This window comes from Terrapene carolina, unplaced genomic scaffold (genome assembly GCF_002925995.2).
Source record: "Terrapene carolina triunguis isolate 2854851 unplaced genomic scaffold, T_m_triunguis-2.0 Scaffold42, whole genome shotgun sequence".
NCBI lineage: Eukaryota > Metazoa > Chordata > Testudines > Emydidae > Terrapene > Terrapene triunguis.
This window is the reverse complement of record NW_020664393.1, coordinates 45,694,212-45,713,711: the sequence shown is the minus strand read 5'-3', so window position 1 is coordinate 45,713,711 and position 19,500 is coordinate 45,694,212. Positions and strand designations below refer to the sequence as shown.

The following is a 19,500-nucleotide window of genomic DNA, read 5'->3' as shown; positions in this document are numbered from 1 at the left end:
ACCCTGAGAACAGAAAAGACCTTACTGCCTCTGTTTGGGCTGATATTTGTAGGGCAGCTTTCAGTAGGGGGTTGGTGTATAAATCGTTAGTGAATTGAGCTCTCCGCAGGCTTGGCAGTTTGGTAGGATTTTGGTGTTTAAACAAAAGTGTAACGGCATGCCAGCTAATTTTTATCAAATTTCTCCAGAGTAATTTAAAGGTACATTATTGGTGTAAGATTTTTTTAAAGGAAAAATCATAGTTTAGCAATAAGGCATTCAATGTTGTAATACATTTTGGCAACTGCTACTACTTACCATCACAAACAGGCTGTAAACCAGACCAAGAACCATTAAGCAAGCATGTTCGTTCTGCAGATCCTCTCAGCTGATAACCCATTTCACAGGAGAAACGTAGTAAACTTTTTATTTTGAATTCATCCCCGAGTCTCGACCCATGAGGTGGTACACCTGGATCATCACAATATCCAGGACTATTTCCTGTAAAACATAATGCAGTAGAATTACTGGCAGACAAGTTATATTTAACTGTATGTATAGTAAGAGTTAAACTACTAGCTAGATTGTTTCTGTTTTAATTAGTTTGCTTCTGGGAGATTGAAAGAAAAAAAGTATCTTCTATGTCTATATCTGAATCTGATAAGACTTAATTAAAGCTCACAAAGTGATAAAAATGAGTGATACAAGACAAATATTGCTATTGAAAACATTCTATCTTGTGTGATCAATTATTTCTTCAGCATGTATAACTTTTTATATTTGCTCAGTTTTATTGTTCTACATTTCTGCTGTTATTAATTTATAACAATGAGCCCAATCCTGCTTTCATTAAAGTGATGAGTGTAAATCCCATATACTGCTTATTAATATAGATAGTGTATGTATTTTTTATTTTGTTTTTAAATCAAGCCAGTATAGATACATTTTCTCCTTCTTCTCCAAATATGGAATTGTCTCACCAAAAACTTCCCTGGCTCAAGTATTAAGATAGGAAACACAATTCTACCTCAGTAACAATTTTTTAATTAGACTAGATTTTTTTTAAATCAGACTTGATGATCATAATGGTCCCTTCTGACCTTAGAATCTATGAATCCATCAAAATGTTATGATTTTGAGGTCCAGTATTGCAAGGCCCTGAAGGTATAGAAACTGAAACTTCCTACCAATGTAATCAGAATGTCATCTTCTCACCACAGGTCTGGCCTTTTTACATCAAGTAAAATGGCCCAAACAGCATAGCGGGGCTATAAAAGACCCAGTTCTGGCTGGGAAAAAATTGCATAGCATAGACACTGGAAGAGCAGAGGGTATGTAATCGTACGTGGTTTACCATTTAGTATCCTTGCTGTTATGGTTTTGTGTCAGGTATGTTGTGTGTGTGATAGCCTTAATGTTCTCAAAAAAATTGTGTATAAATAAAAATGAGCATATGTGTAAATGCAAAGCAGAACTGTGCTAGTGTGTAAATACTGTTTTTGTGATATCATTTTATGTAGTATTGTACTGAACATACTACAAAGAAGAAGGCTACCTACATAGTGACAAAGTGACTGAGGGCAAATGTATCAGGATGTTTGAATAAAGAGCTGCAACTGAAGAAATAAAATAAAGCTGGAACAAAATATGTATTTGGCTGGAGTTAAAAAAAAATTGCTACTTGGGTACAGTTTTAATCATTTTAATTACAAGGTCACATTCACATGATGGTACATACAACTACCTGAACAGTGAGGGAGAATTCCACTCCAGTGGCTATCTTCTTGGCACACACTAGTAGAATTTCCTATGAGAGTTCGACTTGCTGTGCAAGAATAGTGAACTATAGATCCATATGTGAATTTGTCTCCTGAAAGAACTGCATTGGCAGGAACTCCAGGATGTCCACAAGAAATGGCTACAAAGGGGAAAGAAAAACATTAATGTCACATAGCTGATCATTTTCAGATCACACAAACATCTGTGACAGACTTCTAAATATGAAGTCAGGCCTACACAAAATAAACATAGTTGGGTTGCTCATGTCTCATATGTTTAGTTCTGTTGTTGCTGTGAATGATTTATTCGTCTTTGATAAGGTTAAGGTCAAGAACTACACTCTAAACTCATTTCTTTGACTTATCTTTCCCTCAATGATTTCTGCCACATCCAACAAGGCCCCCACCTACCCTCACAAAATCTTATAAACTAGATACACTGTATCGGCCACAGCCAGGAAAACAAGTCAGTGAGATTTTTAACATTTATTTCTATTTTTAAATACATGGGAGGTGATCAGATACTACAATGATGGGGAGAATCTTAATAAATAAGTAGAGGATAGATAGAAAGTACAAAAATATGAATAATTAAGACTGAAATTTTATCAGAGAAATTCATAGAGGGCAGTGAATGATAGGAAATAAAATCATACAGGCAAAGTTTTGTTTGTATACGTGTTTCATTAAAAAAAAGGCAAGAGTTGAGATTTGTTTAATCAGGAAACAAAATTCATTTAATTATTAAAGGAAATTCATAGCCAGACAGTTTTTTTTAATGGTTAGGTCTTCCATCAGGGAAGAGAAGTGAAGGGAAAAGAATTCTACATAATGTATGTAAACAGTCACAAAATTCAAATTTTATATATATATTTAATTTAATCAAACAATGTTGAATGATGAGCAAAGTTGTAACATCTCTGATCTGTTAGTGGAGAACTTGGGAAAAGAAAGAAAGGCTACTTTCATCAAACAGCATGTGAAGGCCATGATGTAAAGGGAAACTGAAATATAATTTAAAAAAATAATAATTCACAAGTACTGTTTTACACTGAAAGTAATAGTCTCTTTCTATTTTTACGCTAAACTGAGAATTTTTAACAAAAAAGTTTCTGTATTGGATTAGGTGTTTATAACCCTATCCAAGCACTTTTAAAAAAATGATTGATACTTGGAGTAAGAGAGCAGAACAATGTCTGATACCTTTGAGGAATTAAACTCTCTCATGGTATTTGGAAATCTGCTTAAGACTTCAAATATCAACGAGCCAAATCTTATAGTCCCCACTGAAAAACTCTAATTCAATTGAGAAAGGAATGTGAGATTTGTCCTATAGACAGTTAAAAGGATTTGTGTATCTCAGGAAAATAAAATGGTTAGATTTGAATTATAGTGCAACAGAGACAGTAAACAAGTGCCAATTTCTGCTCTCCATTGCACAGAGAACAAAATTTATCCTGGTTCGTGGAATTTCCTTAGTGTCATCATTTTAGTGGATGAGGGGGGAATGATAGACAGAGAGAAGTGGGGTAGGTGCCACAAAGGTCCGTATATAATTTTCATTATGTTGTGGATAAACATGTGAATGTGCGCTTGGGTGTATAAAGTATTCTTGCCAGTGGTTTATTTTTAAACTGTGTCTAAACATACAGTATCTATACTATTCTTTAATATTGATCATCTCAATGAACCTGTTTTTCAGAGTTACTGAGCACCCTCAGCTCCTATCTATTTCCACTGGAAATATGAGTGCTCTGTACTTCTGAAAATCAAGCCCAGAGTGCCTTACTGCACAGATATTGGTTATGGAAGGTATGTAGAATGAGACAGACAAAGAAAGAAAGAAAGAAAGAAAGAAAGAAAGAAAGAACAAAATCACAGGTTTTACAGGACAAGACTGCTAATCTGGTTCAATCAGATTAACTGGTTGGTATATAGGTGTATGCTAGTACAATAAACCAGAAAGTAAACCATGGAATATATCGTCAGCAAAAACAATAAAACCATTTAATGAGCATGGAAATTAAAATATTTTTGTGAGCTGTTCATATTTCCCTAAATGTCATACTAATTCAGAAACCTGATGTCAGAAAGTGAATGGGGACCAATCAAAGGGAATATGAAAGCTAGTTAAATTGTTCATTTCTAGAGATGTGAAACTCACTAAGATGATCATAAAAAACAGCAGAACTCACCAGAAATCTTTCTGAAAATAAATAAATGAAGTGGTGTTATTGGAATCTCCCTCCTAAACAAATTATCCTGTGCAAAGCTGCCCCATTTATCTCCTTCCACATGTGCACTAGCAGATAATAAAGACTCGGATGATTCTTCATTAAAAAAAATCCTATCTTTCAGATGAACATTAAAGGTTTTAGATTATTAACCCAAATAACATGTAATACAAATATAATAATTTAAAATATCCTGGGTATTTCTGGATATCAAAAGGACAACAAAAGGCAAAATTGTCTTTTTTAAATTGACTGACAGCATTTAAAATTATAGCTCCATTTGATCTAAAATACATTTACATTTTACAAGTAAGGGTTGTGAGCCATCTTGGTTTTAGTGGAGTCTCAATAAATGACACAGTTCAGTCCAAGAAAAGTTCCCAAATACACATGGTTAAGTGTTAGCTGATGTTTCTGTCCTTTCTGACAGAGGTGCATGTCAATTCAATTTAATGAATACTTACGCAAACATTTGGGTAGTGATCTATCCCACAAGCCATTAGCCTTACAGGTCAAAGCAGATGTGCCCAAGATGTAAAATCCCTTCTTACAATGGTACACCACGCTGATTCCATACTTGAAACTTTCAGGGTAATTCTGCTGCCCATGACGAATAGCATTTTCCACAAAGCCTGGATCAGAACAGTTCACCACTGCAAGACAAACATGTGTTTGTCACTAATTTGTAAACACAATGTCATGAATACAGATCAAAGGAGAATACTTCACATTACTTCACTAATGGCTCATGAGCAGGATCTGTGGTCACGGATCTCTGATTTTGGCTTGATTTTAGGAATTCTTACATATTAGTTTTTTTTTTCAAAGTGTCTAGTCCTTTTTGATATGAAGATACCATCCAAAGAGTAAGCATTCCTTTCCTAAAAAAACTAGTCCCTGTAAGAGTCTGTCAGGGCTGGCCTTTCAGACACGTGAAGAATGTGTGTGCCCTGACAAATTTTTGGACTCCCCTGACTAATTTGCAGCTCTAGTGATCATATGGAGCTCTAAGGCTGCTGCAAGTTCCTTCCTGTTTTCTATCTGTAGCTGTGCTACAATCATTGCTTCTGGCCGCAAGAAGAGCATCTCAATGGAGGAGCTAACTTTGCTGAAACCCTTGGAGAACTGAGAATGAAAACAATTTTCAAACACTGGCAACTCTGCATTGACCTAGCATAAACTGCTGAGCTCCAATTCTCCTATCAGTTCATAAAAAAGCTGGCGGTGGCCTAAGGGTTCCCCATATCTGCCCCTTCCACCAGTGAGGCTGCAGGTTCTAGCTTCACAGCTACTCAAAACACTGTTGTTTCTCCAGCTGCAAGTATGGTTCTTAGCCTGTAAACCACCTATAATTCATCTGTGGGGGCTGCAGCGCAATCTTGATTGACATAGAACTGAAACAACGCAAGGCCATTTTCACAGTGACTCGTGCCTCCCCAGTAGCTCTGTGCCCCCTAAAGCTCTGCAAAGGCTTCCCAGCGGCACAACTCTCATGGAATACTATGGGTGTTATTACACTATGTATGGAAGGATGCAGCAGATGCTCCCACCATACGGGGTCAGGTCTGCTTGCTAGTGTGATGGAGAGAGGATCAAAAGCAACTCCTTCAACCCATTCCATTGGAATGACAAGTGCCGCTGTAGTCACAAGCTCTGCGCATTTTTCTGCTCCCTTAGAACAAAGATTGTAATAGTGCTTATCCGCTGTGCACAGGACCACAGGGTGTAAGGCTCCTTGCTTCCTCTCCTCGCTTAAGCACCTGGCACAGGGCTGAGCACAATCTGGCCCTGAGTATGTTGTTTTAATATGAAATCAATCAAATCAAACTATTTCTAAAGCCTACACTTCAATTTAAACAGCCCAGAACCTTTTTCTCATTTTGAGTTTCCTGTGATGTGCGCACATCAGCCTATAATAATAAAAAGAAAATACATTTCTCACTATTAATACATAGAAGGAAAAATATATGATTATTGGGAGATGCAGCACTTTATGTGGGAGATGACACACCATAAGGCAGCTGTATTTCACACAGCTTTCAGCAAGCTTAACCAATTATGTCCTTGTCACATGTCTCTCTTTTTAAAATTTATATCCCCAATCCTTATTCTTTGAGCTAATCCTCCTTTTGTACATATAGCAGAGGCTCTTTTCCATTGGTAGAAGCAAGATCGTGATGCTGAGACTGAGATCTCCATGGTGAAATCTTGACAGTGATGTCTATTCTTCTGGCACCGTACACCACCAGTGTGGTGAAAAGCTGTTATAAATGCCATCCTTTGCTCCTCTCATCTCTTCACCACAGATGTAAACAAAGACAGCAGAAAAGTTTTAGAAAATCAATTTATTCTACATGTAAAATAACCCACTGTTTTGGTATATATGGAGTAGAACAAATTGCACAGTGATTCCTAGTAGTACGTTTTCGCATTTTATTAACGTGCAATTGTGAATACACACCAAGAGGACTTCTTATTATCAATCCATTTTTTAAAAAGTGAAATTCGATTATAGAGATTACTAAAGAGGAAAACATGAATATATTTATTATCAGACACAACAGAACCAATCAGTCTTTGCAAATGTTCACTCATTAGTATTCTCTTTGAAGGAAATTTATTTAGTGAGGAAGGGAAGTAACTGGACAGTAAGGAACCTGCAGTATTCTAATACTTCATTATTGTTGACAATAACAGAATTATACATTTTTTTACTGATCTCTCTATTTTTTAAACCATAGTTTTAATGTTATGATATGTCTATGGCCTCATTCTGCAATGGGCTCTTTGCGGGCAGATACCTGTGCATGTGCAGAGCCCCATTGACTTCAGAGGGAACTGGGATTCCACATAGATGGAGCCTTACTCTTTTTTCCCATGCAAAATCACAAAATTCATATAACTTGTCTGCCAGTTAAACTCAGTTTCTTGCCATCTCTGTGTTCAATTCATTTCATTCTCAGCAGTCTCCCCTTTCCACTATTTGCATCTTTAGTCTCCCTTGATTTGCTGCTCAGTTGCTGTTTTTCTTCCTGAAGCCTCCTCTCTAGAACTCCAGATGCTCATCACAAGAGGTTTCACTGTGAGTGCCATGTCCAGCACACCCTTTGCATACAGGTGTAGCCCTCTCCAGGAAGCAAGCACCAAGAAGGAGACTTGAGCCACACCTTGAGAGAAGAGCTATACAAGTTTTAATAATGTTGGGAAAATACAGTTGTTTCCTCATTCATTGTTCAAGTTACTATCAGTCTGATATTGCTTCCAAAATTAGGATGGAAACCAAAATCAATCACAGCACTCTAATATTTCCTGTACTCCCTTATTACAGCTGGATTACAGCTCCTTAAGTACCAGTGAGGAACAAATAGTGCACTGTATCTGGTCTTGAAATAGGATTCTGTTTTATGCTCTTTGATAGGCACACAGACTGTAAAAGGAAAAATCTTATATTGCTGTTATAGCTTTCTTCATCCCATATATACCATCATATTTCACCTTTGTGTTAATGAACACTATACTGAGTTTTCACTCCAGCTGACAAGGATTTTAGGTTTTTTGTTTGTTTTGTTTTGTTTTTGTTTTGTTTTAAAACACTACTGCAACCAAATTATCTGCACTCTAGTGGACAGAAAATACAAGATGTTTCGTCAGCTTATATCCATAAGACTAAAAGTTACAGTATTGTGCTTTGTACTTTACAATGTCAGTGTTTCACTGTATCCAGTCTAACAAAAATCAGCAGGTATTCCCAAGCATTTCAACTTATTTAAAAAAGAATAAACTGTGAGAAGTCAGTATGTTATGGTCAATCTTTGTTTTTATTTATTCTTTATATATATATATATATATATATATATGTGCATGGTGTCTTGAGGGGAGATTGTTTTGGGTGTGAGGGTTTTTTGGTTGTTTTCATTATTCTTTCAATACTAGTTGGCTTTAAAGTTACTAACACATATGCATGTACAACTGTAACTCCATAAAGATTGTGAATTTCCAACTGGGGAGTTAACAGGAAGGCTTTAAACTACCTTTACCAATCCTAGGTCCTGAAAGCAGCCTAGTTATGCCTGCACCATAGCTTTCTTTACCACTACTCAGCCTGGGAATTATAGAGAATAACTATGCTGGTTCAGTACTACCCAAGGACTCTATGTTCTGGGACTCCTCCAATGACTGGACTCTACTGGCCTATTGGACGGCTTTCCACTGATGGAGTGGTACAAAGCTGCTCCATTGTGCTGGGGCACCAGGGCAATAATTCACAATGATTTACTAATGTGGTAATAAAGTAGGAAAAATCTCTATACTGCATGCCCAACATACAATACAAAAGTCATTGCAAAGCACATACAACTAAAAAGAAAATTAAAATATTACATGTTTGATGATTTTTTTCCTCCCTTAAAGGTCACAAAATAAAACATTTGGTAAATTATTAAGTTTGACCACAGATTTAGACTAATTACCAAAAGCAGTGCTATTTTGACAAAATTATCAATTGCAGACTTGCAAATAGCAGTAATTTAGAAAGAAAGAAAGAAAGAAAGAAAGAAAGAAAGAAAGAAAGAAAGAAAGAAAGAACATCCTCTGTCCCCAAGCTGACTTAACATATAGTGGTTAAGAACCCCTCAAAACAAGATTTTGAATAAAACATATTAAAGGTATGAAACTAGCATAGCGACCTTTATACCCAATATCTTGCAAACTGCACCCAAATTAAAGGAAAATATTCTTGACAACTCCTGCGAAAATCAGATTGAAACCAAACATAAAATGTGTTACTTTTCTGGTTAGGATTATGTGAACCTTTTTAAAGCTGAAGATTTATAAAAAATATTTGTTTTAAATCTGACATAGAGTAGATATAAAAGAGGATCTGTAGAATGTATGGTGCTCTTTTGTTGCAAAAAACATGTATGTGCAGATTAATGCGTATTTTGGCCATAACACAAATGAAGATTTATTTTTATTGTATGTTTTAAACTTCAACTATTATATATGTACATATTTTGGAAGAGTCATCTTCTTGGAGCAAGGATTCTCATTTTCTATGTTTGTACAGCACCAAGCACAATACAGCCCCAACCTAGCTGGCTGCTAGTTGCTACTACAATATAAATGGTAAAAAAATAAAATAATAACAATAATAGTAAAAATAGTCATTGCTTTATAAAAACATTTTAAGCAGAATTTTATGCTTTTCTAAACTTTTATGTGGTATGGAAAATAAGGACCCAATTTTGGAATAATTTCAGTACATGACTGCCTTTGCTGTTTATGAGGAGTCTCATTTAACTTGTAAAACGCATAACATGGACTACTCATGAGTGAAATTATTTGAATGCTTAAGTATCTGCAGGATTGAGCCCTAATTTAGGTTCGATCACAGCTACCAACACTTGAAGCAGTAGCACTTCTAAGAAAAAGTGCTGTTTGTGGTACATGTGTTTTCATCAATCTCACTGGCTGAAGTGAAACAGAACAGATTCCCCTTGTTGATCCAATAGGATTATCTTGGGTTCCAATCCTGAGAACACTTATGCATGTACTTTAACTCTGTGAGCAGGCCTGTTAACTCCCTTAAAAATAAGGACTGTAGGATAGGTTATCCCTTATGTGTGTGCTAACAATAGGAACCTCAGTATATACTAGTATGCATGTTGTAAAAAGAATGTATTATGTACTAGTGAAAGGTTGCAGTAGTGAATCAGTTGCAGATAAACATCCTGATCCTAGTTTTCAGAAATATATCACTTTAGAAACATACAGTTATGGAGTAGATTAATATTTCTATCAGCATTTTACATACAGCTGAATTTAGGTTCAAGGTAATTAGAAGAATAATTTCATACAATAACACAGTAAATCAGCGTCAGCACCAGGTTTACAATCCAGATAACATGATTGTCCATCTTACTCCTAATACTCTAAACTCCAGAAGAACTGTTTACCCCGTCTATGGCTCTCCTCCTCTTTACTGAAAGGGGCTTCACCATTATCCATAATCATCCAAAGAATAAAAAAAAATATTGAAACATTTTGAAAATTGCTACAATTTCTTGAAAGTTTTGTGAGCTGACAAAGGCAAATTTTGTCTCAAAACTCTTCCATGACTGTTTGTTCAACTCTTGTACTGGATCTGTTGCTGCAGTAACCATTTGTTATAACTACATGCTTTCTATTTCATTTTCAACACAATTCAGATTGCAAAAATATAATAAAATAAATTTTCTGAAGTTTGAGCTTTGGGTTAACAGCTATTCCTGCCAAACTATCTCCTGCCAAGCCAATAATAGGAAATTAAGCAGAAAGACTATTGTTTCAAGATGATATGTTACCCTACAGCTATTCAAAAGCAATTTTAACTGAATTATCTCTGAAACAGAGTAGAGAGAATAGAAACACTTAATTCTCTGGGAAGACTGGAAACATGGCATATTCAAAGGATATATTAAATTCCCAAAGAATCAATTTGTCTGTGTGATATAGTGTTCTCATTCTTATATCAGCAGCATCTGTCTAGCCAACTCAGTGATGTGTAAAATGCAGGATACTTGCTGAATATATAATTTATGCATGTGGTTTGTGCAACAAAATTGCTGCATCATGCATGAATTCTTATCAAAAGTTTATGCAAAAAAGGATATTCTGTACAATGGAAAAGTATTGTAAAACTTACCCTTCAGTGTCATTTAAATGAACCTATGTTTTTAAAAAGATATATATGAATTTAGTGTGACTAACAAGGACTGTGGTAAGGGATGCTTTAGGAACGAATTTGAGCTGGTTGGCACATAGAACTAAACCAGAAGATTCCCTGATTGCCCTTCACCCTGGAGACCCAGGTGTAAATCAAGGCAAGAGAGTAGAAAGAGATTGCTTTCTCGCAATGACAGCTGTCAAAGATTACATGGGAAATGAGTTCTGGCACTCTCAATTTAGTTTGTTGAGAAAGGCAGAAGAATGGTTAAGTCTGCCCTGACGATTTTGGAATCTCACTCTGAGTAGATTCAAACCCATGAGGACAAAGAAGTGAAAAGACTGTGTCAGAGTCCTTTAGGTAGTTTTCTGTTAAAAAGTTGAAAGCTCATTAAAAAGTACATCATTCCCAGTATTTCATTTCCTGTTCTTTTTTTATTTTTACTAGACAGGAATATATGGTTAAACTTAAAATAAAAAAAAGATGTCTGTCCAAACAGCATTAAAAAAAAAACCTTTTTGTTTGAAAAACACTGCATTATTATCAATCACTAACAAAATTCTGATTTTAAACACACATTTGAGTTGTCACTCATGGTGAATCAAGGCAGAGGTTTCAATCTCTAAGTGTAAGGCAAATTCTAGGAGACACTACCTTAGTAGTAGTAGGCATCCTTTAGTCTCGAGAGATCATGGGTGTCACATTTAAAGGTGATCTTTAGACCCTTTGGGCTCTTCCTTCTGAGAGCTCCTTTCTCCTCTGCTAAACTGGACTGCTTCCTCTCATAACTACAGAGACATTTGTTAAGCTCTTTTTTCCTAAGGCTGTGGTCTTAAGTGTGATCTTCCCATTTGTGCATATCCAGAAAAGCCCCACTGCCTTCTGGGTGAATTTGGAAGAATGTAAGGCTATGAGAGTAAACTCAGATAGGAAATCTGGAGTGGAGCCCCAAAGGCAGTCCGGTACGAATATTTTAGTATCTTTCCGGCAACTCCTGCAACAGATTGAGTACTAGATGTAATGGTTCTTCCTCTCCTCTGGATTTTACCAGTGATGCCGAGAGGGGGGGTCCTGAAGCATGGGCAACTCAGGGCCTCCATATCATCTGCCCAGGCTTGTGCCCTGGAGAATTACTCCAGCTTCGCCTCGAGCATTGACACAACCCAGGAGGCAGCAGTCACCGGTTCTAAGCACTTACTCATTTGCGTAAAGTTGAGCACCAAAAGCTGTCTCCAATAGTGGGAGAGATCATCGTATCTCACTGGACAACCACTGCCTTCATAACACTGGGCAGCCCCCAGACAATAGGGTGTTGTCCCCCCACAGTCTCCCTGCTTCAATGGGTGCTTGGAGCTTAGAGTTTTATAACTTGACAAGTGGACCGTAACCAATGCACCAGGCAAATCATGTAAAAGAAAGAAAACACCCTTAAAAATAGGGTGCTGGAATGGTCACACCATGACAACTGAATTATCTGAGGACCTTCACCAGCTCAACGATGCTCGTTAAACTGACGTGATTAATGACAAGCTGAAACGAAAAAATGTGGATATCACGTCCCTCCAAGAAACATGGCTAGCATTGAGCGGATCTCTCAGAGAAAAAGAATATACATTTTTCTGGCAGGGGAAAAGAGCAGAAGAAACACAAGAACTCACTTCTGGGGATGATTAAGCCACCTGCAAATAGATCAGAGAGAATTTTGGAACTATGGTTGTTCACATCTGAGGGCCCAGTCAATTTTGTGAGTGTGTATGCCCCAACACTCTCCTCATCTTCTGACATCAAGGACCAGATCTACAACCAGTTGAACACCACCATCAGCAAGATTCTGAAACATGAATATGTTTTCCGGCTAAGGGATTTTAATGCAAGGGTGGGAGCTCATCATGAAGCCTGGACCAACTGTCTTGGTCAACACAGAACTGGAAAGATGAATGGAAATGGTCAGAGACTGCTAGAATTTTGTTCTAACAAATTCAATCTTCCAGACAAAGTTGCAACATAAAGTGTCTTGGAGACATCCCAGATCTGGCCACTGGCACCAACTGGATCTTATCATCACAAGGCGTGCCAACCTTAACATCCTACTTATTACTCAGTTATCAAAGTGCTGATTGCGACACAGACCACTCTCTGGTATGCAGCAACATCAGACTTAAACCAAAGACAAGACACAGATTGAAAGTAAAAGGATGTCCTTGTATTAACTTCAGTGCCATAGTGAACCAAGAAAAGTCACAGCAGTAAAAGAACAGATATAACTTAGATATTTTTTTCACATTTTAGCTCTAATGACTAATGAGTGGTTTGACGCATATTCCAGTGTGTTGACACCAGTCATAGGGGCCAAACACACAGCCCAAACCAACTACAAGAGAGACCCAAATGAAAAAACCTTACAAGCATCAAGAGTGGCAAGAACCAAGGTACAAGAAATTTCTTGATGCTGTGCCAGTGACTATTGGCTGCACTTATGTGAAAGCATCCATGTAGCAGCTGATGCTGGCAACATCAGAAACATGTATGATGGGATCCAGAAAGCCTTGGCTCCAACTTCAAAGAAGACAGCTCCATTGAAATCAACAACAGGGGAAACAATCAACGACCACACCAAGCAGATGGATCGCTGGGTAGAACCCTACTCTGAGCTTTACTCTGATGAAAATATCGAGACACTGCCTATGAAAACACTATATAATGATGCCAGAGTAAAGTATGTTGGCGGAGTTCATTGTAAAGTCACAAAATGGTAAATTGCAAATTAATTGAAACAAACAAGGAAAGGTTAACACATAACCTGGTTTTGTCTATGTCTTAAATAGATGTGAGTTTTCCTTTAGTATTAATGAAAAACTGATTTTATATTTTTCCCCATTCTTTCAAATGAAAACCACAGGGAACTAATTTCATTCTTGAAACATGACTGACTTCAATTGAACAAAAATCAGAGACCGGTGAACCATAAAAATTACTCATCTATTTAATAAAGGCAATAATGTGTGTCCAATACCCATTATCTATTAGTTAAGATCTAAGGCCCTGATCCTACACTTAGTGCTTATCTATATAAACTAGGTAAATTTGCACTATTGTAATTACACTGATGTAGCTATACTAGTGCAAACCTCTAATGTAGACACACTGCATAGATGTAAAATGTGGTTTACAAATATGTGGCTTAAATTAACTCAGTAACTTAGCTGTATCTATACCGTTGCAAAATAGCCCCATGTAGACAAGGTCTTAACACATTCTTGACTGTACTCACTCACATGAATAACCCCACTAAAGTAAATGGGAATACTTACGTGAATACACGCATGTGTATATATTTTTGAAGGATAAGTGCCTAAAACTAATTTTTTGTTTTTAAAAATTAACAATACTGTGATATATATTATTGTTAGAGCTGTGTCAAATATTCATTTGAATTATGAACAAAATGCAGCATTTCCTGAAAAAGTGTCATGTCAATGGAAATTTCCACCATACTAAAATAAATGGGGGGTGGGGCTAGTAGGTGACAGGGATGCATGTGAAAATGTTTCTATGAGGTGTATCATGGTACATTTTTGAATTCTAACCAAGAGAATTGAAAGAGGAGATTACAACAGGTCATACTGAAAGGTGAACTGTAAGGTTGGATAGAGGTTACTAGTGGTGTTCTTTAGGAATCGGTTTTGGGACCAATCTTATTAAACATGTTTATTAATGACCTTGGTACGAAAAGTGTGAGTATGCTAATAAAATTTCTTGATGACACAAAGTTGGGAGGTATTGCCAATACAGAGGAGGACCGGAATATCATACGAGAAGAACTTGACAACCTTGAAAACTCGAGTAATAGAAATGGGATGAAATTTAATAGTGCAAAGGGGAAGGTCGTGCACTTAGGGACTAACAACAAGATTTTTTTGCTATAAGCTGGGGACATGTCAGTTGGAAGCAACAGAGGAGGAGAAAGACCTGGATGATCAAAGGATGACGATGAGCCACCAATGTGATGCGGCCATGACAAAGGCTAGTGCAATCCTAGGAGGCATCAGGTGATATATTTCCAGTAGAGACAGGGAAGTGCTAGTACCATCATACAAAGCACTTGTAAGACCTCAACTGGATTACTGTGTGCAATTCTCATCTCCTGCATTTAAGAAAGATGAACTCAAACTGGAACAAGTGCAGAGAAAGACTACTAGGATAATCAGAGGAATGGAAAACCTACCTTATGAGAGAAGACTCAAAGAGCTTGGCTTGTTTAGCCTAACCAAACAAAGGCTGAGGCGGCATAGGATTGCTCTCTATAAATACATCAGGGAGAGAGAGGAGTTATTTAAATTATGTGCCAATCTTGACACAAGAACAAATGGATATAAACTGGCCATCAGTAAGTTTAGGCTCAAAATTAGATAGAGGTTTCTAACCATCAGAGGAGTGAAGTTCTGGAACAAACTTCCAATGGGAGCAAAAAACCTAACTGGCTTCAAGACTGAACTTAATACATTTATGGAGAGGGAATGGTGTTATCTAATTGCCTACAATGGCATATAGCTGATCTGTGACTGCTAGTAGCAAATATCCCCAGTGGCTGGTGAGGGGACACTAAATGGTTACAAGAGAGAAATCTTTCCCAGGTGTCTGGCTGGTGGGTCTTGCCCAAATCTCAGGGTCCAATTGACTACCGTATTCCTTCCCGGGGAAGGAATTTTTCCCCATGTCAGATTTGCAGAGACCCTGGGTATTTTTTCGCCTTCCTCTGCAGCATGAGTCACTTCCAGGTCTAACCTAGACAGAGTAAATAGTGGATTCTCTGTAACCTGAAGTCTTCAAATCATGAGTTGAGGAATTCTGTAACTCAGCCAGAGGTTATGGATCGATTACTGGAATGGGTGGGCGAGGTTCTGTGGTCTGAAATGTGCACGAGGTTAGACTAGTTGGTCATGATGGTCCCTTCTGGCCTTAAAGTCTATGAGTATGTGTGTTCATACCGGTATAATTGTACCCATATAATTAGACCAGTATAAATGATAAATTTCCCCCCGAAAACAAGGCCTTAGTCTGTAGCATCCTTATTTAAACCAGTTTTCTCAGTCCTGTATGAAAGGAAGGAGGACAATATGCTCTCAAAGTATGACACAATTGGGAGCAAGTCTGCCAGCTATCAAAGAATTTGTAGATTTCCACAAAAACATAATGTGATTTAAGCTTTTGTTTATGTTCTACTCTAAGTTATTAACTCTGCTCTTTCTCCAGTGCACATTGTATAAAACAAAATTGTATCTATTATATAAATGTATGTGAGATGATCATCGTACTGATATGAGTGAATTTCATTCCAGTCAGGACATATTTTTACAAGCATTATAAGCAACAGCTTATAAATGCATGTTGGGCATCTGTTTTTGTTTTTAAAAAAGCATGTCCATCACATTGGTACCTAAGGTACTTCTAGCTCAAGGTTTCAACCACTAACTCATACCACCTGCGACTATTCAAAGGGCTTTTCAGACCATGTGCTATTGAGGTGAAAAACAACCAAATAAGGACTTCAGGATAAATATTTATTTAGGCACATGAAATAATAACTCAATATAACAAGAATTGCAATTGACTATAACAAGATTTTTTCCCCAAAATTTCACACCAACACTACCATCACTTAAGCTCCTCCCATGAAAGCAATGGTAGAAGCATTAGTCTAGAAAGACACAGATGTTTTAAACATCACGCTGTGTAGATGTCATCTAAGAAAGTTAGAAGACAAAGGATGAAATGCGGGCCCCATTGACATCAATAGCAAAATTCCTATTCAGTTCAATGGGGCCAGGATTTCACCCATTGTGTTTAAATCACTGGCAACTACCAGAAACCCCTGCATATACCAGTGCTTTCACCATTTTTACCACCAGTAGAGCTGGTGGTAGCAATGTTAGGAAAGGCTAATGTAGAAACAGCCTAGTGGTCCTCAGGTCATATTTGGATATAAAATGTCAAGTAATTAGATGCTTTTATGTAAACAGATTCTAGACATAATGGGCTAAAACAGGAGTTACAGTAATCTTTTGTTTACAGTATGTTTTTTGTTTGTCAAGTAAATGGGTTCTTCCTTTAGTGAAAAGGCCTGCTAGGAACTTTTTAGTTAAAGGATTACTGACAAAATAGGTCGCAATGATCTATCATGGCAACAGAAATACTGTAAATTGTCTAGCTGTATTTGCAAATGTTTACTGAGCATGACAAATAATCCTGTTGCAAATTGAAATCAAATAACCTTTTCTTCTACAATAGCAAAAGCATTGCTGTCTATTTTGTAGTTATGGCATGCACAATTGCAATGAGCGAAGCCAAAAGTTCATTACTGATGCAAGTGAACTAGACTGAGATTTGGAAGAATGGTTCGTGTAAAATCTCTGTTGAATTAAAGGGTACAGGTCTGCTAGCATCATTAATCCTTTTGTACTAGGGGCAGGTCTTCACTACGGGGGGAGGGGGTCAATTTAAGATACGCAAATTCAGCTACGCGAATAGCGTAGCTGAATTCGACGTATCGGAGCCGACTTACCCCCCTGTGAGGACGGTGGCAAAATCGACCTCCGCGGCTCCCAGTCAACGGTGCTTACTCCCACCTCCGCTGGTGGAGTAAGAGCGTCGATTCGGGGATCGATTGTCGCGTCCCGACGAGACGCGATAATTTGATCCCCGAGAGATCGATTTCTACCCGCCAATTCAGGCGGGTAGTGTAGACCTAGCCTGGGATACTCTAGAGACTGGACGGTTTCTCTTCCCTATTCACAATTTCACTAAAAAAGTCATATTTAACTATAGCTAATTGTCCCCCTCCATTACTCAAATAGGAGACTTATAGGGAAAAGGTACATGTTATATGAATAGGTGTTCAGGAGGAGGCCCTGTTTCCTCTGAATAAATTCTGAATCAATGTATCTGGATGAAAGGTGCTTTATATAGTATGGATGGAGTGGATTTATACAAGTACTCTAGTAAAAATATTTTCAACTTAATTTCTACAAATTTTGGTTGAAAATATTTTGAATAAAATGTGAAACAATCTTTGGAAATTCCAACAAAATAAAAATTCAAAATGCAGAACATTTTAAAAAACAAATATAATTCTTTGGCATGATTTTTTTCCAAGTATATTTAGATGCAGGGTATAAAGTGACAATTACAGGGATCCGTTCAAAACACATGGTTTCACTAGTTGTGCTAAAAGAGGTCATTTTATCTATCTATCTATCTATATATATACACACACATATTGTATAGAGTGCAATGGAGGAGATTCAGTATCAAATTGTGAAAAATGAGATCTTTTAGTCTATCTTTCTCTCTTCTTTTCCCCTTCATAAGTGGCATAATTCAGGAAGGTATTTTATTTCATGTCTTCTGCCCAAAAGAACCTGAAACTGCCTTCATCTAAGATTGGACCCCTCAATCCAAATTATTAAAGAAATATAAACAAACAAAATTACTACAATAATTATGCTAAAATAATTATAGGTTCAGATAGAAAACTCACAAAAAACAAGCACATATTGAGGTATAACTCATAGCCTTATTGGACCAAGTACTGCTCTCAGTTATACCCATAATCACACAATGAAGCGGGGGAGGTGGTATTGACGTAACTAAGAGCAAAGGTGCTGTCTAGTGTACTCAGTTATATTGCTATAATTATACAGGTGTATTTTTACCAGTATAAACACAGGAGTCTTGCTGGAGCACAGCAGGGTTACACAAAGTAGTGGGGCTCACTTGCTGCTCCTTTAAGCAGGTATCAAATGCTCTCTGGTCATTGTGGTTCCATACACTTGATGCTAACATTTTTAGCATACAAACATTTTTTGGTGTTTCATGTCTTTCCTAGCAAATTCATAGAGACATAGATTTTAAGGCCACAACACATGTATTTAAATTAACATACCATAAGTAATCTCATTGGCTTCAACAGGACAACCCACATGTGAGAAGTTAAACATATACGTTTCTGTTTGCAGGATTGGGGCCCTAGTTATTGTTGTACAGTGGATAAAACTGTTTTCCAAATGAAAATGCATAATACACACCAATGAGATAAACACAGTAGAAAAATAAATACTCTTCAATGAATAAAAAATTATTCCCCCTGGAAGAACAAACACTACAAGAAATAAAAGGAAATAGTATATTGTAGTCATTTAAGTGACAAAAATGATTCTCAGGAGGATGCCAGAAAGCTCCTTATTCTAGATTATGAAATAATGACTCTGCAGGAGATAATCAGTTCTGTTGTATATAGAAACAAATAGATACACTACTTATGTTCATCATAGCATAGTTTTGAGTTACAGAAACATTGGAAGTACTTAATTCTCACTCTCAACTATTCTGCCTTAAAAAGTTAGGTTTGATCATTGTAAATTATATATTTATAAATAATAACATCAGAATATTTCTCAGGATGTAGTTTTAATAATTGGAGAGCAGATATATGAATACTAATATATTACCACAATATCAAATATTACTTATAGAAAACTAAAATAATAAAGAAGCAGAGTACAATTATGAAACAATACCAGTTCTCAAGTCAAAAGTTTTCCAGATTTTATTATTATAAAATACAATGTAATTGAAATGCTGTTTCTTACAGCCCCAACAAATAGATTATAGCTTCATATAACAAATATCTGGAACAGAACTCATGGTTTTAAACTACTTTAGCAGCATTACACCCCAAATCAATACAACAATAATCTTAAACCAAATCTGCATCAAATATTTCCTTTCTGTTCAAACTAATTATTTT

General features: G+C 36.8%; 1 protein-coding gene across 1 annotated transcript in view; it reads right to left on the bottom strand.

Annotated features, from left to right (window-relative positions):
• Positions 1-289: 289 nt before the first annotated feature.
• The window catches only part of CSMD1 (CUB and Sushi multiple domains 1), a 1,543,069-nt gene continuing 1,523,858 nt past the window's right edge, over positions 290-19,500 (bottom strand). The window contains exons 55-57 of the mRNA XM_029912248.1: positions 4,456-4,644; positions 1,724-1,897; positions 290-480 (exon numbers count right to left, since the gene is read on the bottom strand). Of these exons, the coding sequence (XP_029768108.1) occupies positions 290-480; positions 1,724-1,897; positions 4,456-4,644 (554 nt within the window). The remainder of the gene's footprint in view (positions 481-1,723; positions 1,898-4,455; positions 4,645-19,500) is intronic.